The sequence below is a fragment of the Apostichopus japonicus genome, chromosome 12 (assembly GCF_037975245.1).
Source record: "Apostichopus japonicus isolate 1M-3 chromosome 12, ASM3797524v1, whole genome shotgun sequence".
Lineage (NCBI taxonomy): Eukaryota > Metazoa > Echinodermata > Holothuroidea > Aspidochirotida > Stichopodidae > Apostichopus > Apostichopus japonicus.
This window is the reverse complement of record NC_092572.1, coordinates 22631811-22658861: the sequence shown is the minus strand read 5'-3', so window position 1 is coordinate 22658861 and position 27051 is coordinate 22631811. Positions and strand designations below refer to the sequence as shown.

General features: G+C 37.7%; 2 protein-coding genes across 6 annotated transcripts in view; one reads left to right on the top strand and one right to left on the bottom strand.

Annotated features, from left to right (window-relative positions):
• Nucleotides 1–4108: 4108 nt before the first annotated feature.
• LOC139977788 (uncharacterized) overlaps nt 4109–27051 on the top strand; it is a 38694-nt gene continuing 15751 nt past the window's right edge. Inside the window, exons 1-7 of the mRNA XM_071987421.1 lie at nt 4109–4268; nt 21979–22123; nt 23664–23984; nt 24156–24791; nt 25151–25492; nt 26040–26159; nt 26565–26647. Of these exons, the coding sequence (XP_071843522.1) occupies nt 22072–22123; nt 23664–23984; nt 24156–24791; nt 25151–25492; nt 26040–26159; nt 26565–26647 (1554 nt within the window). The 5' untranslated portion in view covers nt 4109–4268; nt 21979–22071. The remainder of the gene's footprint in view (nt 4269–21978; nt 22124–23663; nt 23985–24155; nt 24792–25150; nt 25493–26039; nt 26160–26564; nt 26648–27051) is intronic.
• Nucleotides 6853–12880, bottom strand: LOC139977615 (uncharacterized). Of its 5 annotated transcripts, none has more exons than XM_071987046.1 (4): nt 12774–12880; nt 10235–10412; nt 9232–9317; nt 6853–7810 (listed from the first exon to the last, which is right to left on the bottom strand). In XM_071987046.1, exons 2-4 carry the CDS (start codon nt 10350–10352, stop codon nt 7700–7702), a joined length of 315 nt encoding a protein of 104 aa, XP_071843147.1. In that variant the 5' UTR covers nt 10353–10412; nt 12774–12880; the 3' UTR covers nt 6853–7699. The 5 variants fall into 5 exon arrangements, with proteins under 5 accessions (XP_071843147.1, XP_071843152.1, XP_071843150.1 ...); XM_071987051.1 differs by having other exon boundaries at nt 10244–10412; XM_071987049.1 differs by lacking the exon at nt 12774–12880 and adding an exon at nt 11801–12693.

Genomic DNA, 27051 nt, shown 5'->3' with positions numbered 1-27051 from the left:
CTCCGAAGGCAAGTCATTCCTAAACTCGGCATTAGCACTACTTCAAACTTGAAATGCCGCTATGAAAACATGTCGGCTACGCTTAAACTCAACACATAAATCACCTGGTAAAAAAAAAAAGGGTTGGGGAGGGGCGGGAAGTGTTTTGAATTAATTTTACGTTCGTTGTGTTGGCTAGCGGAGGCGATACCTAGTGTGAAGGGAGAGTGAAAAGTTGTGAGTGAGTCCATATATAAAGAACTGAAATATTGACTAAAATATATAGTCTAACTGGGCAAAGTAGAATAACTAAAATTTTATTAGGAAGTCCACTAGTCTGTTGACCCTACATCTATTTCATTATTTATATCCGGCATGTTTATTGCAAACCTTATGTGAAAGTGGGATTTTTTATATCCTCCATCTGTCCACCCACGGAATACGCACACAATATTAATTAGAACAACTGCAGATTTTGCTTACTCAAACAGTTTTACGATCTTCGAGTTTCATAGTACTTTCCCCGATAGATTTTTATTTTGAAGTAGCCGAGCCTGCCGAGGTCTACTTACATCAATATTTTTGACATGAATTTTTATCTCAAATCTGGCCGATTGTATCCAGGTGCGTAGCCAGCAATTTGCCAAGGGAGGGGCGAAAATGTAGGCAAACTATCAGAGCCGTAGACACGGCATTGCAAACTATCTAAGCGTAACGCCACCATGAGTTGGCGCGAAGCGTACAAGAAAATTTTGGCTGAAAATGCCTCCCAGATCGCTGGTATAATGGCACTTCCCATGCAGGCCTTGTAAATTACATCTTAGCATTTTCTCTTTTGAAATTACTAGCGTTATTATAAAAACATTGAAAAATTTTTTTTTTTAAATATGCTCAAGGGGGGGGGGGGGCGGCTGCCCCCTTCGCCCCCCCCCCTTGGCTACGCGCCTGATTGTATCTTCCTTGTGTTGGAACTTTAAAAGTGGCCTATTTTCCCCTCGAGTTTGGCAGCCCATACCGATCAGACAAACATAAAGCAAACGATCACCACAAATATGTAACGCTGAACAATTGTTAGCGTTTAGCGTTTTTAAACTAGATCTAGCGTTTTTTTTTAAATTTTTCTAAGGTTCAGTGTACGCTTTTATTAAATTTGGCGGAATCTAGCGTTTTTTGCCCAAAAATGATAATTCACAAAATAATTACTTGTTTTCTTGTACTTTCGAGACCAAATTACCACTTGACATCCCAATAAAATCTATTTATAGGTTTTTCGTGGCTTTTACGCTATACTACCGCGTAAACTTTATTCACGAGATACTTTACATACTTGGGGATTTTATAAGGCCTGAATCAGTCCGTTTGTTAAGTCCACAGTTAATTTTCTTATACTATTACCTGATTATGATAAACCGTTTTTAACTTGTTGTTAAAAATGATTACTAGACTGCCTATCATATGAATCTGTGCAAAGAATGATTGAAAACAATAAATAATTACCGGTAAGCGAAAACTGATATCTAGCGTTTTCTGGGGATTTATTTTGACAAATCTAGCGTTTTTTTGTCACTTGTCGTCGGTAACCTTGAGTGACGCGCTTCGGTGCTTGCTATAGTGCCTCATTGAAGGTAGCAGCCACTAAGAGCAGACACTAACAGCAGCCACTAAGAAAAACAGGACAGTAAGACATGACACACAGTACTACAACTGCGGTCGTGTGTGTTTGTTATAACTGACGCTGCGGTCGAGTGTGTTGTTCAATTAGTGCTTAAATAAGAACGTTTTTTTTTTCAAAATCAATTAATTTAATCTATGGAGCCTACTAGGATGTCCAGTTAGCACCACATTAAAGTAGAAAGTTTCCTCTTTTACGTGGTATACCTCTACTATCGGTAACAAAAATGATTTCTCGACCAAAAGTGGCCTCAAAGTGTTAACCCCGATACGGACATCTCTAAACGCGCTGTATATCTAATGTGTAATGATCCTAAAAATGACTTTTTTTCAAAATCGATTAACTTTAGTTATGGAGCCTACTAGGATGTCCGAATAGGACCACATTAAAGTAGAAAGGTTCCTCTTTCACGTGGTATACCTCTACTATCGGTAACAAAAATGATTTCTTGACCAAAAGTGACCTTAAAGTTTTAATCCCGATACAGACCCCTCTCTAAACGCGCTGTATATACTTTATGTGTAATGATCAGAATTTCTTTTTTTTCTTCAAAATCGATTAACTTTAGTTATGGAGCCTACTAGCATGTCCGGTTAGCATCACATTAAAGTAGAAAGGTTTCTCTTTCACGTGGTATACTTCTACTATCGGTAACAAAAATGATTTCTGGACCAAAAGTGGCCTCAAAGTGTTAACCCCGATACGGACATCTCTAAACGCGCTGTATATCTAAATTAATAATGTTTAATGATCCTAAAAATGACTTTTTTTAAATCGATTAACTTTAGTTATGGAGCCTACTGGGATGTCCGAATAGGACCACATTAAAGTAGTAAGGTTCCTCTTTCACGTGGTATACCTCTACTATCGGTAACAAAAATGATTTCTTGACCAAAAGTGACCTTAAAATTTTAACCCCGATACGGACATCTCTAAACGCGCTGTATATACGTTATGTGTAATGATCAGAATTTCTTTTTTTTTCAAAATCGATTTACTTTAGTTATGGAGCCTACTAGCATGTCCGGTTAGCACCACATTAAAGTAGAAAGGTTTCTCTTTCACGTGGTATACCTCTACTATCGGTAACAAAAATGATTTCTTGACCAAAAGTGGCCTTAAAATTTTAACCCGTTTAGAGAAAGGTCTGTATCGGGGTTAAAACTTTAAGGTCACTTTTGGTCAAGAAATCATTTTTGTTACCGATAGTAGAGGTATACCACGTGAAAGAGAAACCTTTCTACTTTAATGTGGTGCTAACCGGACATGCCAATAGACTCCATAACTAAAGTTAATCGATTTTGAAGAAAAAAAATCATTTTTCTGATCATTACACATTAGATATACAGCGCGTTTAGAGATGTCCGTATATCGGGGTTAAAACTTTAAGGCCACTTTTGGTCAAGAAATCATTTTTGTTACCGATAGTAGAGGCATATCACGTGAAAGAGGAACCTGTCTACTTTAATGTGGTGCTAACCAGACATGCCAGAAGGCTCCATAACTAAAATTAATTGATTTTGAAGAAGAAAACAAAATTCTCAATATTTTTAAACGTTTAGGCCACTTTTGGTAAAAAAAAATCGGCTTTGTTACCGATAGTAGGTATAACACGTGAAAGAAGAAATTGTTTTCTTTGATGTGATGCTAACCGGACCTCCTAACTAGGTTGATAACTCAAATTAATCGATTTTGAAATAATAATACGTTTGGATCATAAAACATTACCGCGCGTTTGGAGCTAATTTTCCCATTTGCATCCCACTCCTGTTAGGATCGAACGGTTTGTAGCCATCGAATTTCAATAAATCAAAGTGTTACTGGCTGTTTTTTCATACCACGTGTAAGAGTAATAACTTATCATCGTCACTGTACCCCTCTTGACTGTTGCATATTCTCATAAATTAATTGTTTAGACATTTGAAAAAAAAGAAGAAAAAAATGGTATAAAAATTGCCGCAATTTACGCCTTCTCCACAAGATTTGGTAGGATCACAAGTTTCAGTTCAATATGGATGCAGAAATCGTCCACCATTAAAAAATTCTAAATTATATTACATGAGAGAGCAACAACTCACCTCTCATATGGTGCAATTATTGGCATTTTACAGTATTCATATCGTTAATTATTATCGCTTTAAAACAGGTACGAAAAAGTAGCAGTCTTGTTATTGTCCGCTAATTTAGGCTGCCCTTAGTGGCTGCTGGGGATCCACTTTCCCGCCACAGCGTACCCAGCGCTCGTCACAGTGTACAAACATCAGTGGCCAACGGCGTGTAACGTTGATGTATACACTATTGGCTGCTCTTAGTGGCTGCTCTTAGTGGCTGCTACGTTCAAACAGGTTGCTATAGTTCAAGAGGTCAAAACTGGTATTTGGGAAGCTATTGGACTTTCCCCTTTTGCCAACAATACATTCTTTAATGGACGACTTGTGTAAACATGCATTGCACAGGTTTCGTTTTGAATATATGTATATGAATAACGCCTACGATGTGTACTATTCCAGACGCACATCAGAATTATGATATGCTTAATATATAGAGAGGATTAAAGAAAGGATTGCTAAATATTTCGGTCTTGTAGTAGTGAGTTAGTTATCTTAGGCTAACTGCTGTAAGTATCAATGTATTCTCTATACTCTTTAAATCAGGTTAAATAGAGAGATATTAACTTAATAATGTTAAAATGTTCGGTTTCAGAAGCAGCGTTCACAATATGTTGTGTAGTAGTCTATTTTGATACCACATACGTCATGTTGATGTCTTTGCTGTGTATGGCGTAGTGAGCTGGCTGGGTACAAAATAAAAATTTAACCATCTGAGGTAAAATAGTTGTGACATTGTAGGCCTACTTATATGGAAAGGAAGGCATAACGAAAGGAAGGCATGACGAGTCGGTTTACTATAATGATTATAATAGTCAGCAGTTAATTTTTACGACGCCTAGGCGACCACAAAATAATGTGGGAGAAACCCACAAGGGCGTATGGACTACAACTTACAGCTCGGTTGGCTTCCAATGCAACATTTTGACTCAAATTTGGAATATTTTCAATTTAGAGAGGGATTTCAGATGGGAGAACCGTAGATTGCTCTTGGATTAAAAACCCACACTGTAAGAAACGACTGTAAATTTGACGGTATTTTACCGTGCTTTTCTACAGCAGCGTACTGTAAGTTGAGTTTACAGTAATTTACTGTCGTTTCTTGCCACTTATGAAATGTCAGGAATAGATTCAGAAACCTACAGTAGGCCTACATCATTACTGTATTTTGGACTCGACTTGACTCCCACAATGCATTGTATAAATTATGTGGCAACTGGTACGGTGCTGGTGCACTGATCTCTACACTAACACTGCCAGTCTGTAACAGTGTGCTAGTGGTCATGCAGTCAGGGAAGAAGTTCAGCTGAATAATTTGCTTGTTGCAGTTTGCGCGCCTCAGACCTACCTACGTACATTGTTGGTGATCATTGAATGTTGACAGTTGTAAGGATCGTTAATATGAAAAATAAATTGACTGGCTGAATAATTTGCTTGTTGCAGTTTGCGCGCCTCAGACCTACCTACGTACATTGTTGGTGATCATTGAATGTTGACAGTTGTAAGGATCGTTAATATGAAAAATAAATTGACTGGCACTATCTGTAATTCTCAAAATATATGGTTCATAACGGCGGTTGCTCGGTAGGTCTACATGACAAAGGACCTAACGTAACGTAGGCTAGGCCTAATACAGACAACGCTAGGCTTACGCGTACACCGTGGTAGAACTTGGAAGTTTGTCACAAGGAGACCTACGCGTTGGCCCTATCTCTACGTTATATTACTCGGATCGATTCTATGATACTAGCTTTTCTGATAAATTATTAGCCCTATGGCCCAGTTTGTATAAATACATTTCTTTATTTCAATACCTTATAGTGTGTTAGAAGCTGTTTTGCGTGAAGACAAACATTAAAATAATGGGAATATGTGAAATCAACTTTTATAAGTTGATGTCTTTTTTTTCTTATCTTTTTTTTAGTAAGTTTTTGTTTTCTTAATTTAATAACACACATGTTGTATATGCAACCTTCTTTGGAAGGCAAGAAATTGCGTATTAATAGCTTTCAGCTGCATATGGGATTTTTTTCAGTTAGGGTTTGATTGAATTGGTACTTTCTTCATAGAAAACTCTATCGGTTGTAAAGTGATAGTAATAATAGCAGAGAACTACTGTTTTCCCCTTAAAGTTTACAGTAGCAAACAATTTTATATTTATCATTTACAGTAAAATACTGTTTCCTACAATAATCGATTTACAGTAATTGATTTTATTACTGTATCATTTTACAGTAATGTACTGTTTTCTACAATAATTGATCTACAGTAATTGATTTTATTACTGTAACATTTTACAGTATAGTACTGTAGATATATTTTACAGCAAGAGGTGTTTTACCGTAAAATTTACAGTAAATTACTGGCAACTCTGCTGCCAGTAATTTACTGTAAAATTTACGGGTAATTGTTTACAGTGCACCTTACTATGACCCTGTCGGATATTGAGGCCTGAACCTCCCGATTGCTAAGCCTCATTGCTTCAAATGCCACTGCCTTTATCCACAGCACCGGTTTGTGCAAAGCGTACCCCCTATAAGCCCCTACACTGTTAATCTAAGTTAGTCAAATTGACTAATTAAAATTAGTCCTGCACAGTGCTTCGTACGCCTAATTAAAATTAGTCAAATGACTAACCAGCAAAGATTAGTCGTATGACTAATTAGCTAAACTAGTCAAGTGACTAATATATCATAGTCATATGACCATTCATTTAGTCTGGTGACTTCCAAAATTAGTCCTGCACAGCACTTGACCTGTTATTCATTAGTCATCAGACTAATGCGCCTTCCATCACGATTTTGATTTCACTTTAGCGGATGTTTTGGGCCTCCAGTTTGTGTGGAGATCTTCGTGTGCATAAAATCTGTAAGTTTCACTCAGGGTTCCTGCTGGCTGTTGCTAATACAATCCGACCCCCTCCCCCCCCCCTCCCAGAAAAAAAACAAACAAATTGGGCAATCTTGTGGGGTAAATGAAGGAAATCCTATTGCAAGGTTGAAAAGGTATGTTTGAATAAAAAATACAGAAATCATGGCTTTATTTTACCAGACTCATTTATTGCTATAACATACCTTGAAAAGTACACATGAAAAGCCTCAATAGGAGTGTTACAGCTAGAATGGGGTGATATTTCTCCCATGGTTCAATCATTAAAAAAAACTTTGTCAGATTAAGCCAATATTTTCAGAGAACTGTTTCAAGGGATGCAAATATTATAAACAAGTTGGTCCCAAATGGCTGTCCCAATCACCAAATTGTGTCAGAGGATTGAAAATACAATATATTGATATAAAAATTATACAGCAGTATGTCCACTCATACATAATGGACAAATACATTTTAATAAGAACTGAAAAGTCAAAGTTCTATTAAAAACATGTCATGTCATGACTCAAATCCTTGCTTTAAAATGTACTGCTACACAACAAGTGTGAAGTTGACCAGAAAATACTGGATGATTTTCTGGATGAAGACCATGGTCTTCTTACAAACAGTGGGATAAGCCAAGTTGAAAACATAGTATGATGCTATGTATGCTGACAGAGCTGAAATCAACCAACTGCTAGAGCCAACTTCTTCCCCATCAAATATTGTAAAGTGGGTTTATTCTGCACAAGTGGGACCATTTCCCTTGATGTAGAGGGCTAAATATTTAAATCTTATTATGAATTACATTTTAAGTATCAACTAGTTAAAAAGTATGATAATTTCGTTTTAACAGCAGACAAACGACAACAGTCAGAGGTCTATTCTTGTTTTTACACCTAGAGGTTTTGATTAACCCTCTCCAACACACTTAGAATGGAGAGGTCTAACTTAAAATTGTCATTAATGCTTAAGATGATTTTCTGAATGAATACCATGGTCTTCTTTCAAATAGTGGGGTAAGCGAAGTCGAAAACGTAAAACGATGCAATGTATGAAGACAAATCCGAAATCAGCAGACTGCAAGATCCAACTTCTTCCCCATCAACAAATATTGTAAAGCAGGTTGATTCTCCATAAGTGGCACCATTTCCCCTGATGTAGAGGCTTGGGGGTCTTCATTCTATAAGCAAGAAAATACACCATAATATTTTACATGGTATGGTATGGTACAGGTGATTATTGGTATCAATGTGGCTTTTAGTCACCCTACTTGAACCTGAAATAATTTGGCTTTCTACACCACTTTTTTTAAATTCCCATTCAAGTGTGATTTTAAGCAAAATGGCTGTTGTCTAGCTGCATGCAGTTTCACGACAAGTAAAATAAATCCCAACCAATCAAGCTGCATTTAAGTTTGGAAAATTTATTTTCTCTGTTAAAAATTAGTTCTAACACTAACCCTGGACAATTCAAAAGTAACAATAAAATCACAAAACTATCTGCCAAAACCATACACTCTACACATATATTGATAAGAAAATTATAATACTAATGTGCTTAGATTATGAACAGTTTTACAGGTCATATTTTTTGCACAGCTGTTCCTTATGCGTCAAAGGTATGGTCACATGGCCTACATTTTCAGAGACCAACTCTTCACCTTCAGTTAGTGCCAACTGTTGTTTCCAAATACCATGAAAAAACATTTGCTTTCAAGATGAAATTCAAACTGGCTATTAATTTTGGTTTAACACCCATCACATTACTTCTCATGAGATTTACAAGCGTTTTGTAGGAAATTCATTGCTGTCCCTGTCCACTCATGAAAATTAATCTGAACAAATTAAAATGGCAAATGTTTATACCAACGCCACCATGCTAAGTTTAAATGGAATTGACCATATATATCACTAATAAAAACATTAGGAGCTATCTACAGATCATAAAGGCATCCACATATATTCTTTTGGTAAAAGAATGTACAAACAGGGACGCCTACATGGGAATAGGGCAGGGGACAAATCCCCACAAAAGGGGCACTTTGTGTTGAAAAAGGGCACACAATGGCAAATACAACAAGAACCTCATACAGTTCCCCAGCACCCCACCCCACTGTATGGCGGACTTAACATGGCTGGCAGAAGTTTCTCCCACACTACATGCCCTTGATCCTAGAGACTTGTTTTTCAAAATTTCGATTTTTTTTTTTGGTACTTGACCCTTTTTTGGCTTTTGAGGTTACATCAGAATTTCAAGCAAACTTTGTTGGATTTTATGCCAATTTTGTCTAATTTTCATTCATATTTAGTCAAAAAACTGCCATTGTTCCCAAGTGAAATATATATATATATCCAACACTGTAAAGGGGAACTTTTCCTCCTTTGTCCGGACTGCCCTTGTGTGGTGGAGGGCAGTATTCAATATCCCCCCCCCCCAATAAATAAGTGTCATTTTCTGAAAAAAGATTAGCTCTTTCGAATGACACCAACAGTCCTGTAACGTAGCGAAATGGTAAAGTCTAGTTTTAATTTTTTGAAAAGTGCACTTGCAAATCAATTATGACAAGATCCCATGGGACTTGAAGGGTTAATATGTCCTTACACTTTCATCAGCAAATATCAGGAAGCTTTTTATTTTCTCCTTCAACAGCAATGGAATACCAAGCACAGCAGCAACAGCAGTGGCATCTGTTGACAAAATAAATAAGAGTTATAATTAGATGTGTACAATGACAATGATACCCACATAAAGTCGGTTACTTCTCTTATACATTGAAATTTTAATGTTTCTGAATAACGCTTCGTCTTTATTGTTCTGCAGCACCTTGTGTTCTTGTTAAATCGGACAAACCTCAGGATAGCCGCTTCGTGGACTTCATACGAATTCATAACATGGCTCCTTCTCACCAGGACTTTATTGCAATTCATAACAATGTAACTATTATAAACCTTGTCAGAGCTCTGCTGATATAACCTGTACAAAATGACAGCAAAATAGTCTCCCTTCATTGATCAGGATTCCTTTTTAGTACTGACCCGGGAAGCACCACACAAGCAATCATAAACATGTGTGTCATAAACATGACAGGCAAAATGTCTGCTTCAATTATTTAGGATCCACTATTTGATGCTTGCTTTCGTGCTGATGAACCCATCTGAGTGAAATTGCATGGTACTGTTGAAAACAAGTACTAGTTGAACTGACAAAAATGGCACCCGATAATACAGTGTTTTCACAGAAATACTTGGGTTCCCAAAAAAAGATAAATAAGCAACATACTTTACTTTGTCTTCAGAACTATGTGATATAGGGTATGTGTAATACATGCTATCACCAGTTACACTATTTCATAAGTATAGCCACTGATGGTACTTCGGTCCTTTCATTTTTGTGGTATCGTACCTTGCTTGAACTGGTAATTACCAATATTTTTTCATATACTGGTTTACTGTGCAACATTACATCTAAGGTTAAGTCCCTCCTCTAACTCCATGTTACCTGAATCTTTAAACCATTCCCGACTTGGGCTCTATTAAATCAAAGAGATAAGTCATTCAACACTTCCTCACTGAATATTAATAAATAACCAAATAATGGAATGTACCCTTCTTACTCTGCTCATCTCGTTGCCCTTGCATCTCATCAACTGCCCAGGAAAAGACCTCATCCTTTCTCTTCATCGACTGGCACACCTTAAGTAGTACAGATTTTCCATACTTCATAAGACCTTCCTACAACCATGGAGCTATAAACAAATCATGGATGCCCTCTTCTTTGCATACCTGTTGGAAATAAATATACAGAAATATCAATTTCAGGGTTTGACAAATAAACCTACTTGCACACCATTCACTGATATTTATATTATTGGTTGTGAGGGAAAAAATCAAGTTGAATATAAAGGTTACTTCTAGTGGGTGTTAGTGCAGGAGCAGCTAAAATTTCAATATTTCTGGGGTGTCACAGGCTGAGTGCTAAATTGCCAATGCTGTTCAGTCATGTAATTTCTCCTTATTTGAAGCCATTACATCATTGACATTTCCCCACAATATCATGAAGGCAGAAACAGTCATTACTGTGGCATGATTTGGCACTCAACATGATCACACCCAACAGCATTCTGAAAAATCACTAACAAATTCAAATTTATCAGGAAGTGTTTAGGAATTCTTCACTCTTGACATCACTAGAGATCTTAATTGGCATAAAAAGTGCAATTGCCAAAAAAAGAATAAAGAGCATAGTTGACCCAAAAAAGTATAATACTTTAAAAGAATTTAAATTTTGGATAACAAATATAGGGCTCAGTACAGTTTCTGCCTAGTAGGAACAACCTGCCATTGACCGTAGTGCCCTTGATTTTCAAATGTGTTAATGGGATTGATGAATTCACTTTTTGTTTCTTACATACACCAACAGAATGAGACTAATCCAAATATCGATGGATACAATTCGCATAGGTTAATTGAATTTCACTCGAAACTGTAGAAATCTGGCATTTTTAATGAAATATAGTCCAATTTTATCTCCCTCTAAACATTAATACAATTGCCTTATACACTAAAATCCGCCACTACCAACTGTCCGAGAGTCAATACTATATATAATTCTTGCAAATCTTCCTCGTTATCAAACCTCATAAGTAAAATTTCTTAGTCACTTATCAATGATAGTGACAATGGGCTACTCGAAAGTCTGATAAAAACAGCACATAAGTATAGCCTTTACCTGCGCCTTGTACATTGTTAGCCTTGTTCAACGAGTGGTACGCAACTACAACTGAAAATGGGAATTAGCCATTTGCATTAAAAATATGCCCCCAAGAACTACAGAAAACCCATGTTGACATACCAAAAGTCAAACTAAACAATTAAGCTACGCCACACATATATGCTAACTACAAAGACCATTGACCGTAACGTTAATATTTGCATAATAGTAGTACAGCCCTCTAAACCATGGATAATTTTAGTGCCAGCCTACTGCGTCACAGGTTCAGCGAATAAACATATGGTTAGGCTTGATTTCCCCCATTGACTTAGTGTGTTGTTCGGCTGCCATAGGGTTAGAGATATAAGTGACTATTCGGTGAAAATTTTATGCAAGCTTATTTGCGAAACAGTTTCAGTTCAATTCACCACATCATATTGCAGTGTATGAAGCAGAGGACCTTCAAGCTGCTGTATAGCTCAGCCCCGGTATGATCATGACACGTGTACTGGACAAACTTTTCCAGAAACGTTATTGTAATACACCCTTTCGAGAAAACTTGACCAAATGCTGTAAACCCCCAATCCAGTGATACATGATATGAAATGGGATGTTTACTATCTAGCTGGCTAAAAAAAAGTACAGATCCGCCGGAGTGCGAAAATTGCCCTACAGCAAACCGATTTTTTTCCACCTAGCTAGGGAGTTTAGGTCCTGTTCTCCATAAGTAGGATTATAGCCTTCCTGTATGTTTAGGCTCTGGTTCACGCTAATGTGCACGTGTACAAGAAGTTAGATTGTGATTTGGTTTCAGTTTTTTTAGATTTTTAAATGTCAAACATTCAGGAAAATTGTCCTTGCAAAACATGATTCTTGTACAATTGCAAATAAAACACGATTAAGGACGGATATATTAATGCAAGTAACACTTTTATTCACAAATAGTTACGTTTTAAGCAGTTTTTTTTTATGTGAAATTAGTGCCGGTCGGAAGCAGTGTTTTTCATCCAGAGTGGTGGGCGAAAATCCTCCGTGCTGGTCGGGCCCGCCCAGTGCCGACCACCGTAGTTATAACGCTGTTCACCGTTACTTTCAGCCTGACAATTTCATCGATTTGAACAGTAAATAAGCTAAGCCCTACTCTGGTTAACATTTAATGGTTCTGAGAATGAACTTTACAAAAATAAACAAAGATAAATTTTTGTGCACATCATAGCCTATTGAATCACGTTAGGCCTATGAGTATGAGGTATCCTGCACATATCATGCATATGGCATAACGTTAGGCTAGAACGACGAACGTTCGTTGTTGCTAAGCAGAACTAAAACTGGTAATTTACTTGTCATCAATTTAACTATCTATTCCAAAAATACTAAATAAAGAATAACTTGCAATTAAATCACAATTTAGTAAAGTTATAAGATACACCCACCTTGCGATTGCAGACATTTCTCGGCTCCAGAATTTCTTACTGCAGTATCAAACATGGCGTCGGAATCATCGAGAGCTAGAGGCCTGGCGCCTGCAGAGTGCGCACGCGCGGCTACGTATATCTGACGTCATTTGTGAATTCTAAATTAGTCAAGTGACTAAGACGTTTTAGTACAGGTGCTGGAATATCGCCTTAACCTAATTAAGTTTTTGCTATAAGTAATTATCAATTTCCCCCAAAAATGTGTGGAAATTTTTCTTATGACGTCTTAGAGTTTACACTTAACCGAAAATTGTTATATAGCATATCCATTATTCCTTGGGTTTTTAATTATTGGTGATTTTATAAACATTTTTTTAATATTCATCCATATTGTGGCGCGGAAGTTGTTTGTAAGTAAATAACAAAAAACCTTGAAGACCAAAAATAACAAATAAAGCTTTGAAATCAAATTTCGTGATTCCCAATTGACTAATTATGCTTCGTCACTATTTTGGACAATGACTAACTTTCATTGGTCTTTAGCCATTTTAATTAGTCGCATAACTGATGAAATTAGTCAAAAATTCTGACTAATGCAAAATTAGTCATTTGACCATTTTGGCATGTGTATATGACTAATTAAAATTTACAGTGTAAAAAATGCAAACATCCACCGTGCTGTGACTGGTGTCCAATCAGCTTGTTATTACAGAGGAGATACATATAGCTACAAGAAGTCTCAAGGAGGGAGTGTAGCATCAAGTCAAGTCGATGTAATTGGAAAATTCTTACAAATTTAACTATAACTAATAATATTGAGTAACATTATCACTGTTTGGGATAAAAGGGCGTTCGAGTTGTGATTTCTTAAAATAGTTAATGTTATCTAGTATGCATGTTAAGCCATACATATGCACTTATATGTAATGTTTTTATCGAGCGTGTCATCAACCTTAACTTTTGCTAGACAAGTTATGCCAAGCTAACGAAGAAGCAAGTCACATGACATATTCACTCTCAAGTCAGCTCACGTGTCTGCTTCATTACGACAACTAACGTTTATGAAAGAATCTAAAAGACATTTAACATCCCATCTGTCAGGGATTAAGACCATTAAAGAAGAACAGAATAGGTTTGACCCCTCTCCAATCTTCCCCCACCCTCTCTCCCCCTGCCCCCCTGTCCCCCTCTATCTCCTTTGATATGATATGCGTAGTGTAGGAGGATCAGGGGGAGCGTAACAAATGAACAATGTTAATGCCGGCGGGTGAGGGGGACTGTGGGGAGGGGGCTGTGGGTGGGTGTGGGGAGGTTCCTGTCATTATTTTTTGTATGTAGGGTTGTGTAGTGTGAGGGCGTTGTGGTCAAGTGGTTAAGGCAGTGGACTTGTGATATAAGGATTACAGGTTCGAGCCCTGGCCAGATCATTACGTTGTGTCCTTTGGCGAGGCGCTTTATCTCCATTGCCTCTCTTCACCCAGGTGTATAAATGGGGACTTGCGAGGTAACTTGTAAAAATAGTTGTCTGGGCCGGTTTGTGGCTGCACCCTATGAGAAGTCCCCCGGGGGACACGTGGTTGTGGTGCACTGTGGTGCCCCAGGAGAGATTGATTGGATTGTGCACACTTTGGTGTGTAGGTGTGACAAGTTACCAATGACCAGGGTTAAGTTGTAAAGTCGTGTGAGAAGGCCTTGGCCCTGAAACAAGATTGTAAACCTGAAACTTGAAACTTGAGTGTGTTGTTGTTTGTTTGCTAAGAATTTATTTCCAGAGTATTGATTGACATCTGATACATCCATATTGCTTATTATATATACATGTTATTTATGAGTACGGTATACGTTAATTAATGACCTATAAAGAAGAATATCGTATTAACGGATGATCGCACCATAATCATATTTATATGCCAATTAACGCGCAGAAATGTAGCACCGTTGATTGTAATGATAACGAATCGTTCCGGACAATAGTTTGGTTTCACTACATCATTTTGATTTTATGCTTGTTACATATTATTATTAACATAAACTGCATTGGCTTCCTGTCGAAGTGACAATTATTTTCAAAGTTATGGTTCTAGTTTATAAGTGTATAAGCAGTACCGCCCCGCATACTTATGTGCTTGTCTCTCTCGTTACTGCTCTGGTAGATCAAACTTACGCTCTGCTTGTGACACCACACTCCTCACTGAACCCAATACCATCAGGACCCTCAGGTCAGCGGAGGGCAAATCTTTATTTTTTTGTTGCCCCACGCATGTGGAATAGCCTACCTGTTAGCATTAGGAGTTCTCGTTCTTTGTCCATTTTCAAGAAAGCTCTGAAAACTTATCTATATTCTAAGAATTAGCTTTCTTTTTGTAAAGCGCTACGATCTCGATGTAGCAGCGCTATATAAGTGTCTAATATGCATGTATGTATGTATCTCACAAGTCACATAGGATCCTGACACATTTATCAACCATATAGATCGACGAATAATTCTCCAAACAATAAAGTCAAATGTGTTGTCGTGCCAACCATTGGGGTAAAAGTAAAGGGTCAACCAACATATTTTGTTACTATACTGGTGGGTCAATTAGTATGCTACTGTGTAACCAGGAGCTCAGTACTGATATAAGCACTGGGTGAACCAGTAATTACCAATGAGCACTTGGTGATCTAGAAAATAAGCAAGTACCAGGTCATCCAGTAGGTCAACAAACAGGTAGGCCTATATGCCTACTAGGTTAACCAGTAACACAATAAGTCGCCTACGGCCAGTGACTAAACAGTAATCAGTCATTTAGTAAAGCAAATTGGTAAAATAATAAACACTAAGCATAGCTCCCAACTCTTGAGAAGGCAAATGCTGGTCCATGCCACGAATCGCCCTCCTAGGGGAGGGGTATAAGGGGAGGGGGATTTTTTTTGGAATCCTGGTGATGCCTACATGTAAAATGGTGGCACTTAGAAAGGCTTTTGTCACCCAATATTTTCTGAGAAATATGCATTTTTTTTGTGTGTAACATAAATAAATTTAATAGTAGGTGATAATTAATTCTTTCCCGTGGCATGAAAATGTTCGCTGCTCGCCCCAATGAAAAGAAATATAGGCTAATTTGAGGTTCAAATGATGCTGTAAACAAGGGCGGCGGAAGCACTTTTAATCTGGGGGGGCACCAACGTCGAAGGGCACTTTGCAGAAATTCGATTGGACTGATGCAGCCTGATATTTAGTACCCTTTATAACTCTTATTGTATTATCTTATTTGCGTATACACATCACTCCATCAACGCCACCCCCCTCCCCCCCCCCCCCTCAAGGAAACAATGCATACTAGCACTGCAGTATCTAATGTTCAACTTGGGAAACAAGGAAAAAGACAAAATGAGGTGAAATCATTATAAAGTCCAAGTCCCTGCACACGCGATCGATACATGCATGAAAGCAAATGAAATATGTGAAAATACTGAAAGAAAAGTAATTTTCTATGTGTTTTTCAATGGTTAAACTGATATTATTATGATCATTATTATTGTAACGACTTTCCCAATAAGTATATCCAATTTGGAAGGGTTATAACACGGCAAATGATTGCATGTTATTGGCATGCGATGTAATAACCTTTGCATGCCTATATGATATGCACATTAACATGTTGAACGCGCGCGTAGCGCGCGAAAAATTTTGGTAATATTTTTCGGGCAAGTCGTTACAGCCCCCCCCCCCCCAAATCAAATTGGGCTCCTACGCCTGTGGTAGTAAACATTTAAAACTTCCCGAAATATTTCATTCGACGTGGGTTTCGCTTTGTAAACTCTTTTTTTATTTCGAAATGTTTATGTAGAAAAAGGGCACATTTTTAATCTGAGGATAAGTGGGGGGGCACGTGCCCCCTGTGCCCCCCCGGTTCCGCCGCCCTTGGCTGTAAAGGAGGTTTTTTACTCTATTATGCTAAATGCTAAAGAAATGATGGTTGCTAAGTCAAAATTTGATGCAATTTTTTTATGTATACTTGACAATTACAATGCGGGTTTTTCGGACGCTTGCGCGGGTCAGCGGGTTTGGGTGTTAGAATGCGGGTCCAACCCGCAAAATGCGGGTCAGTTGGGAGCTCTGACTAAGTGAACGAGTAGGCACATTATGTAGCCTCCCGTACTTGGTCTATCAGTGACTGAACAGTAAGGAGTCATTTAGTAAAGCAAATTGGTAAAATAATTAAAACTTAGTGAACCAGTAGGCTCATTAAGTAGCCTACCGTACTTGGTCTATCAGTGACTGAACGGTAATGAGTTATTTAGTAAAGCAAATTGGTAAAATAATGGTATACACTAAGTGAACCAGTAGGATTATGTTATACAACGTCAGTAACCTGACGGTCAGGAGTAGGCCAGCTGAGTTGAGAAGAGGATCAAAACAGATTGTTAAGAATTTCAGTATATTGTGAAAATTCTTTAGGCTACCGTACATTTTACATTGACGAACTGACGAAGGCTTCAACTCATAAGGATATTTATTATTATATTAAGAGTTCCTCAACATTCCATTTGAGCCGAGCCAGTTGTCATAACTGGTTGCTTGCATGGTTTGCACGCTTCCAACGCAACGATTATTACATCATGCCCTATTACTTCAGACACCTTTTTCGTTAACAAGAATCTTTTTTAAACTTTGGACTTAATTCTCCTATACGCTTATCTTGGAATACACCACCTGCTCGTAGCGTTTATCAGACAACATATTTTTCTTTCGTTTTGAAACATGGCGGGTTCAAAGTTCAAGTTATGTATGGCTAAGTATGAGAGTATTTTACGCACATTGCAGTTGTCTATTGTTACTCATTGTTAGCAGTTATTAAGTGCCAAACAACAACGTACCTTGAGTAACTTGTGTTTGGGCCTAATGGAATGCGATCATCGTTTCACTCAGTATGCCTATACTTATATCTTAACCAATGTAATGCCCTATATCTCCAAAGACCTAGTGCTACGCTCTAACTATTGTTTTTCTCACAATATGACCATATTATCTTTACATAGGCCTATCTAGTTTACATACTTTACATATCTTTACACACTTTACAGACTTTACATCTATTGAGCACACATCGACCTGTACTCTATTCGCCGCTCTACTGCACATGAATACTGGTTGTGTGTGAACTATATATGATAAACTATAGGCACACACTGTTGTACCAATATAGTTTGACTCAGACCAGAGTATTGTTTAGTTTGAATTAGGACTATGCAACTATTCATTCCACTGCCAAATAATACTGACGAAGGTTCCAGGGTGACTTCAGTCTACAAGTCTCCACAGTATAAGGGACTGTAGCAGTCAAAGAACAGCAAACATATTATGGTACAGTAGGTAGCAACTTATGTTACGCTACAGTTTGCTACCACATAAGGTCACAGTAACTTACTCCATCATTAACCGATTGTCCTATATAGCTCATCTGGTACATATTCCATTTTATCAACTATAACTTGACATATTACTTCACTGTGCAATATACACGTCACTAGGTCTTGGATGGTATTGACCAAGTCGTTTGTAATAGTATTTTTCTCGAGTGCAAACTGTACATGCCCCAGAGTCAGTTTCGGCGTACCGGCCACGAATGTGCTTGCCCACTTTATTTTACATGCCCTAGGATCTGTCCGATACAAATCAATCTAAAGCGTTGCCGCGGGCGTTCTCTGGGCAGTACAGCAAATAGATACGGGAAAATAAAGAAAGGTTCCCTATAGGCTGTTCATATTAGGGTCTTAACAAGAAAAGGTCTTGGAGAGCCCATCACTATTTTGAAACGTCTAAAATGAGCAAGAATAAATAATTCAAAACTACAGTAAAGGTAATAATGACGGTATTGAAGAACTAAGTATACATGGACTCCGAATGTGTGGCCTGATTCGCTATTATGTGCGCATGCGCTTCATTATCGTGATTACTAGCCCGCTCAATCATCTACATGGCTGGCCTGTGATTCCCAGCTGAACATACACACTTCATAGCAATCTCAAATTCACAGGTCAGCTACGCAAGTAAAAGTCCAGGCCCAGATTTGCAAAGAATTTTTGCGGCGGACAGTTAATTATGCACATGTAAATATAATAGTTTCCTTGAATATAGCATACATCTTCAAAACAATACGTACAATTCTCTACTTATGGTTTGTTATTCTCGAATTGAACAAGACAGATAACATTTGATCGCGGCATTTGAGTTAACAACTTCCTGCAAAAAAGTTGCAAGCAACAAATTTTAATCTTATTTATCCGCCACGACTCGGCGTTCTAATTCAGCTCTTGCAATACAGGCATTTGTAACGTTTATTAATGTACGTACATGGTTGCCCATGTTTTGCATAGCCTATATTACGTGTTTTGGATGATCAACCAGTGCCAGGAATCGACTAAGCAGTTTTTAATAGACCGAGGAGTTACATTATGCAATCATGGAGTCTTCTAACTCCATGGTGCAATGATATAGACTAGAAATGTGCATTTTATTCCTTAGATTAATAATGCATTAGTCCTACGGTGCAAACTAACGTATGTTCGTACAATTTTGCAATGTAGCAGCTGAGGATACAGTAACGTTAACATGTTGTTCAATTTGACCAATCAGTGTCCAGGACTATGTGTATTCTCGGTCATGTCCGGAACAGACGTGATTCGTGATTGACAGCCTGTTTTTCAGGTTACTCTTTGATGATTTTAGTCACTTCTTCGTTTATATTGTAGGCGCATGCTAGCTAGAGTACTGTTTTAAAACAATATAGCCTAGCTTTGGTCTACGTTAAAGGACCAAACGCCGGACTGGCTTCTTCGTGACCGAAATAACTTCAAAGGGGATTCCAGCAACAAAGACCCCTGAATATAAACAAGACTAACTTAACTTTCACCTTCACCGTGCACTACAATGACACGTATCTGTATACAACTACAGTCGTTCTAGTTCACTTTGGCTTCGGCTTTGACTACAGCGTTTCTGTACGCTGCCGTATTGGACGAATCTGACCAGACTAACCGCAATAGTAATAACGGACATTGCGTTATAGTCACTGCTGACTTTGCAATCCGTGGTGCTACTCACAAGTTTGCTATAGGACGTGACTCAATAAAGTTTTCCCTTTCAGGAAACCAAAAACAAAGCTAAACTAAACTAAACTTCCGAAAGGAATTGAGAGCAGAATTGAAGAATTTAGCATGCATCGACTCCGGATTAATAAGCATATAATATTGCAGGAGTTCCTACTTGTGCCGCGCAAGATTTGGCACAGGGGTTCTACACGTTAAGCGTAATATACATTTTTGAAAAGTCGACCGAGAACTTTAATACAGAATACATAACAATTCAGTGCCTTCATTGTATCGTCTGCTGCTGTCCAAGCAGTTATTTTCATTATGCATATATTTTTCCACTTTTGTTTGTATTTAAAGCTCACATTACGTTACCCCTATCAACATAATGGTACTAACCATTGCTTTAGGTATAAGGACTATATTATATAGGGGGTTACCAATTTCTGCATCAGACATAACTTGTTTTTAACATGGAAAGGACATGTTAACTCTATAATATAATCACTAGTTACTAGTTTATTAGTTGTACCAAGTACAGTTTTAATGTTCCTTTGATAATTTTATTCTACCGGTTGAATGCTTTCGTCTAACATTGACAAACTGTGCAGACCCTATGAGTTTATAGTAATATCAACCTTTTCTGATATATGATGGTCTTCCGTCGCTGGCCAAAGGATTTATACCAACGAAACCTCCCCTTTGAGTACATCGCGTCTGCATGTTACCATGTTGGACGAATCTACTTACCGACTATGGCAAGCCATGTGGGACAAACACTGCATACTATATCAGCGTAATCGTAATTTATACGCGTATAAATTGGAATATATACGCGTATATATTATTAGCCAATCATTTGGCCCAAATATATCCACGTATTAATTCGAATATATACACGTATTAATTCGAATATATACACGTATTAAATAGAATACATATGGGGATTAAATCCAATATATGCACGGATTAATTGGAATATACACGAAAACACATTTCCACTCTTGCTGTGTACATATACCAACGAAAAATGTTTTGGCGGGCTCGCGAGATCGCTTCATGAAGCGAAACTTTACACATGTACAACACATATAATATTCGAATTAATACGCGTATATATTCGAATTAATACGCGGATATATTATGCGGTGTTTGTCCCACATGGCTTGCCATAACCGACTGCGATCCGTGTTTTAGGCATTGCTGTCTTTGAAATCCACAGTCTTCCTCATAATCTGGCAAGATTGGTATAAAAGACCCACATTCTTTAGGGAAACAAAAATGCCAAAGATACGGATTGCTATAAAAAGACGTATGCTCGAAAAACCAAGTAAAATTTCACCTCATGTGAAACACTTCTACTCAGATGAACTAAAAGAACGTCGTAAAGTTTTGATAGCAACTCACTGGAAAATCTTTATGGAAGTCAGGGTCAGGAATGTATGGAGGGGGAGGGCAGGGTAGATAGGGTTGTGGTTGGTTAGGGTTGTAAGTTCAAAGACATGAATTTGCAGCTCGGGTTAGCAGATAATATTGCACACAGACTCGGCGAGCTAAGGGAGCAACGGTTTTAATTATTAAAACTGTATGAAACTACATAGAAAATGAGCGTCCCATCTTTCCGTGCTTCACATCTATCAGTATCCGAACACGAACCTCCTTCATAACCTGGGTGTTTTCTCCACAGCAAATTAAAAAGAAATGATAATAATTCGCCTTATTTGCAGAATAACTTGTGAATAACTTGTGAGAAAACTGTAAGGTTTTTGATCACCCGATTATGAAATGCTATAGGTATTCTATCTAGTTTCTGAATGTATTATCGTAAACATTACGATGTGTTCTCTTTTTATTTGGTTAATTAAAAAATATAATGTGCTCTATATGTTACACCACTGTCCCTATCACTTCAAGAAAATGGTAATAATTGCGGGCTAAACGAGCTCCATCGTGCCCCTAAATACACCAATAAAAACGGAATGTATACTCTTAGCAATGGCGAGCGCAAAAGGGGGCTGGGAAGAAGAGGGGGGATTACCCAAGCACCATCAGCTGTAAACAAATATTGGAAAGGCTGCTTTGAAAGAACATATCTGATTAAAGAACCAAGGACGATTCAAAATATATGCTTTTTCATTTTTTACAGCTTGAATTTCTTTCAGTTATTCAGATGCGATGATTGAAACAGCATAGATAGAGAAGATATAGTTTAATCACGAAGAGTAATTGAAATCACACCATGGCGTCATGTACATGTTTCCTGGCACTGGTCATCACCATCTTAACTGTTGGTAAGTATAAACTAACACTTAACACTTACATTGACCTTCCATATGTTACTACCATTCCTTACGTATAAAGGTGGCCAGGAATACATGAGTCGTGTAGTTGGAACAAACGTACCTTATATAGTGCTTGATAGTGATGATGGCGCTGGATAGAGAACACATTTAAAGCGTAATGTCAGCGCAAATAATACCCTTGAAAAACATGAAAGGTATGCTATATCATCTAACTATCTCTACATCAAAATGGGAGATTTAGTTAATTAATACTAGAGTAAATAACATGGTAAATGTAAAAATGTAAAAATAAATAAATAAAAAAGATATGAATGAACGGTTGACCAACAATGACAGCTCTCACAAGCACAATACATCATACTGAAGGGGCAAAATCATACATTAAAAGCAACATTGGCGATTCAACGTTATCGCCAATCATCTTACGAGACTAGTGTTTGCTTTTTTCATGTATATAACTGTGCCTGGACTACCGGCGTTATCGTAAAAGTATTTCGAGTCTTCGAGTGTTTTGATTTCCTTCAAAGATCTCAAATAGAAAGGGCTTTAAAGGAAACCATTACAATGTTCCAATCTATTTATCCATCCATCCATCCATCCATCCATCCATCCATCCATCCATCCATCCATCCATCCATCCATCCATCCATCCATCCATCCATCCATCCATCCATCCATCCATCCATCCATCCATCCATCCATCCATCCATCCATCCATCCATCCATCCATCCATCCATCCATCCATCCATCCATCCATCCATCCATCCATCCATCCATCCATCCATCCATCCATCCATCCATCCATCCATCCATCCATCCATCCATCCATCCATCCATCCATCCATCCATCCATCCATCCATCCATCCATCCATCCATCCATCCATCCATCCATCCATCCATCCATCCATCCATCCATCCATCCATCCATCCATCCATCCATCCATCCATCCATCCATCCATCCATCCATCCATCCATCCATCCATCCATCCATCCATCCATCCATCCATCCATCCATCCATCCATCCATCCATCCATCCATCCATCCATCCATCCATCCATCCATCCATCCATCCATCCATCCATCCATCCATCCATCCATCCATCCATCCATCCATCCATCCATCCATCCATCCATCCATCCATCCATCCATCCATCCATCCATCCATCCATCCATCCATCCATCCATCCATCCATCCATCCATCCATCCATCCATCCATCCATCCATCCATCCATCCATCCATCCATCCATCCATCCATCCATCCATCCATCCATCCATCCATCCATCCATCCATCCATCCATCCATCCATCCATCCATCAATCATTCTAAATACTGTCATTAGACAACAAGACTAGTCTCACAACTTACGAATGTCAGCATTGACTAAATCAAACAAAAATAAGCAGTAAATAAGAATAACTTGAATTTCTATCGTATATCTGTCTCTTTTTATTGTACAAAATGCATATAATGCCTTGCATAGACAATGTATACACGTGTTCTTCTGTGTTTTCTCTATACAGGTTTTGCCGAGTCTGTATCAGACACTTGCCAGGGAGAAACAATTTATAGTGAACGTGGAAGTCGATTAGAAGTACAATGTGACATTACGGTAGGGTTCCTCGCGCTTTTCTGGTACCGTGGTACAGACGTAGACAATGGACAATTAATACTACGCATTGACGGTGGTTCAAAGACAATTAATGAAGAAGGGTATGATATTACAGATGAAGGAGCGATGGTAATAAATGAACTTCAAGTTGAGCACGAAGGATCATACTTTGTTAGATATCTAGACAACAACGGAAATCCATTTGATAAGACAGTATCTATCTATGTGCAAGGTAAATACATCTTTATATGACAAATATAATACCACATTTAAGATATATATATATGAAGTTTATAGCTAAACTAGTGACCGGCTAGAAATGGCATTTGGAGGCAAACATCATTAACTCGAATGCATGTTTGAATACGAATTTAAAAAAAAATATCTGACTTTCATTTCACAGTTTCACTAAGAAGTAACCCAAGCATAGAGGCATGTGCTTCATCAAGTCATGAAATCTGCCGAAGTATTGAAGAAAGCAAACTTCAAAACACACTGTTATGTATCGCAGAAGAAACTCGGCCACCTGTAAACATTACGTGGAATGCATTTAACGGAGAAGAACAACAATCGTGGTATAATAATACTCTGAATATAACAACAAGCTTGTACACATCAACCTCATTACTGGAGTACAACCCAAAGGACTTTAACTTAGAATATTTCACTTGCGATGTAACAGACAGGGCCGTCCAAGAGCCGAGACCTGTGGGAATGTTTGTTAAAGGATCTAATGAAGATGGTGTCGTTAAACAAGAGGTCCAGTTTCTCAAAAGTGGATCAGATCTGATCCTGGAATGTCCAAAGAGTGAACTAGGTGAATGGGGGGTCCGTTACCCGAATGGAACATATGACTTGTTGTGGAGGAAATACCCAGAGTATGAAGGAGGTTCGTGTTTGGATACTGATAGATGTGAAGTAGAGGAAGATGGGACGCTCGTAGTAAATAAAGTAACATTTAGAGATGAGGGCCATTATATGTGCTTTTCCTGGACTGGTCAGTCTGATAGGATCGTTGAAAATCCTGTGGAAGTTCACGGTGAGTCCGCAAACAGGTGTTAATAAAACAGTTTCATGAAGTAGTTTAACAAGAGAGAAATGAATGTAGGCTCGTAATGGAACATTATTATGTGTTACATTATTCTGTTTATAAGGTATAGTATCAAATATTACAATCTACAGCATTCAGAATCCACGTTCGAAGTACGGGTAGCTTTATTATTAATACTTAACAAGGTTTTCTTCCAATAACTGGAGAAGTGGGAGCTTCCTTCAATTTTTTCTTTTCTTTTTTTAAGAATTTAACGGCACTTTAATGTTTGACTTCCCGTCTCATGGAATGATGGCGACAAAAATGTAATTAAATTTGTAGAGAAATGCTTACTTTACTGTTCACAGTATCACCACCGCTCATGAAAACCGTAATCAAAGGATGTGAAGACCTCGATAACTGTGAACTAAATGTGGCAAATGAGGGATCTTTGGAGTGCTTTATTTTTGGATCAAGACCGTCCATTAAACCTTTAATCACATTAGATACCACAGTTACAGATATAGAAGTCTTTATATTCGGCCATACGTATTCCGAAAAGGAGTCAACTCAACCCGGTACCTTTGATACTAAACTATATGTTGAGTATACTATACCAGACTGCAGTGAGGTAGTTAGCATAGAATGCACACCAGGTAAAAACGAACACGAAGACAACATTAACAAGTCTGTTGTGAACTTAATAACAGGTGAGGATAGTTAACATTTTCTGAGAATGTTCTTATAAATATTTAATTTAATTTAATAACAGGTGAGGATAGTTAACTTGTTCTTATAAATAGTAATCGAGATCAATCAAATTTTTATGTTAATCATTTGCTATAATTATTTTTCATTAATCATAAAGTATGTAATATTTATGTTAACCTGTATACAACACCTTTTGATCTGATGACATATGAGAGAGGCATGGATCAATTCAATATTTTACAAAGAACGCCGAAGTATATAGGACTGCATACATAATTAAGATAAATAAACCCTGTTGTCTTTTCCATGATCTTAGGTTAGTTCATCACGGATCGAATCTCCCCGAGCTTTCAAAATAGATGGCAGCAGTGAAACTAAGTAACATTGCCGAGAATATATTAATATGACATTCAAAGTTAGCCTACGCAACAACTTGCTTTCCTTGCAACTCGTGTATGCCACAGGATCCTGCAATTAAAATGTATCAATCAGTTAATTGTTACTATAATTCATCTGGATGTTAACATATTTCTTGTTTTCTTTCAGCTACTAGCGGTTGTGGCGAAGAAAGCGGTGGACGGCCAGGACTAGTGGTTTTTCTCGTCTTGTTCTTTCTCTTCCTAGTGATTATTGTGATTATTGTGTTTTACTGGAAACGTGAATATAGTGAGTGGAAGATGGTGGTTTTTATTTAATTATCTAATGTTAAATTACAATACACATTCTCATACAATACATGAGGCTTCAGTTTTCAGATGAATGAGTATGTATATTCAATTGACAGAAGACTTTTACCACATGATTTCACACCTTACCTTTTGTTGTTCTATTTATAGTCTGCATCCGTTCAGGTTTATGCATGCAAAACAGTTGTACTCTTGGAAACGTCTTTAACTTTACTATCAAGAGACATGGTGTATTGCTTCAGTTGTAAATAATATGATTCAGATGAAGAAAAACGCATTTCCTAAACGATATATTATCTATTAAAAATTCAAAACACCACAAACACACGTTGCCTGACCGATTGGAAATTGAGTATAATTATTTCTATGTTCTTGTTCCTTTCAGTTTTAAGCAAGCTGCCTCAATATCTACAAATTACTACGAGGGGACAAACGGGAGACCAAGAATTAGGACAAATATCTAAAACGGTTAATCATTAATTTACAAATAATACGCTAGAATTGCCATGCAATCGCAATTATAAGCATGCAGGCTATCAAGACAGGATGTGGAAGATCTAACATTGTACATGGTTAATACCAATCGTATAAAGTAATATGTGCAACGAATTTCAAAGCTTACGCTTAGATACAAACTCCAAATGAAATGATGAGAAAAGTTGAAATGACGTGACCAAATCTACGAGAGACTTTGGAAACAACAAAGTTCAAATAGAAAAACTAAATTCTATTTTAGTTCATTTCCATTCCCAAGATTGTGAATAAGGACATTGTTAACATTCAGTATAAATCATGAAGTAACTTTGAGTTGGAGAGGGTGGCATAGGAAGCAGACGGTACATGCAATGCATATTTATAGGTTATGTCTCTCC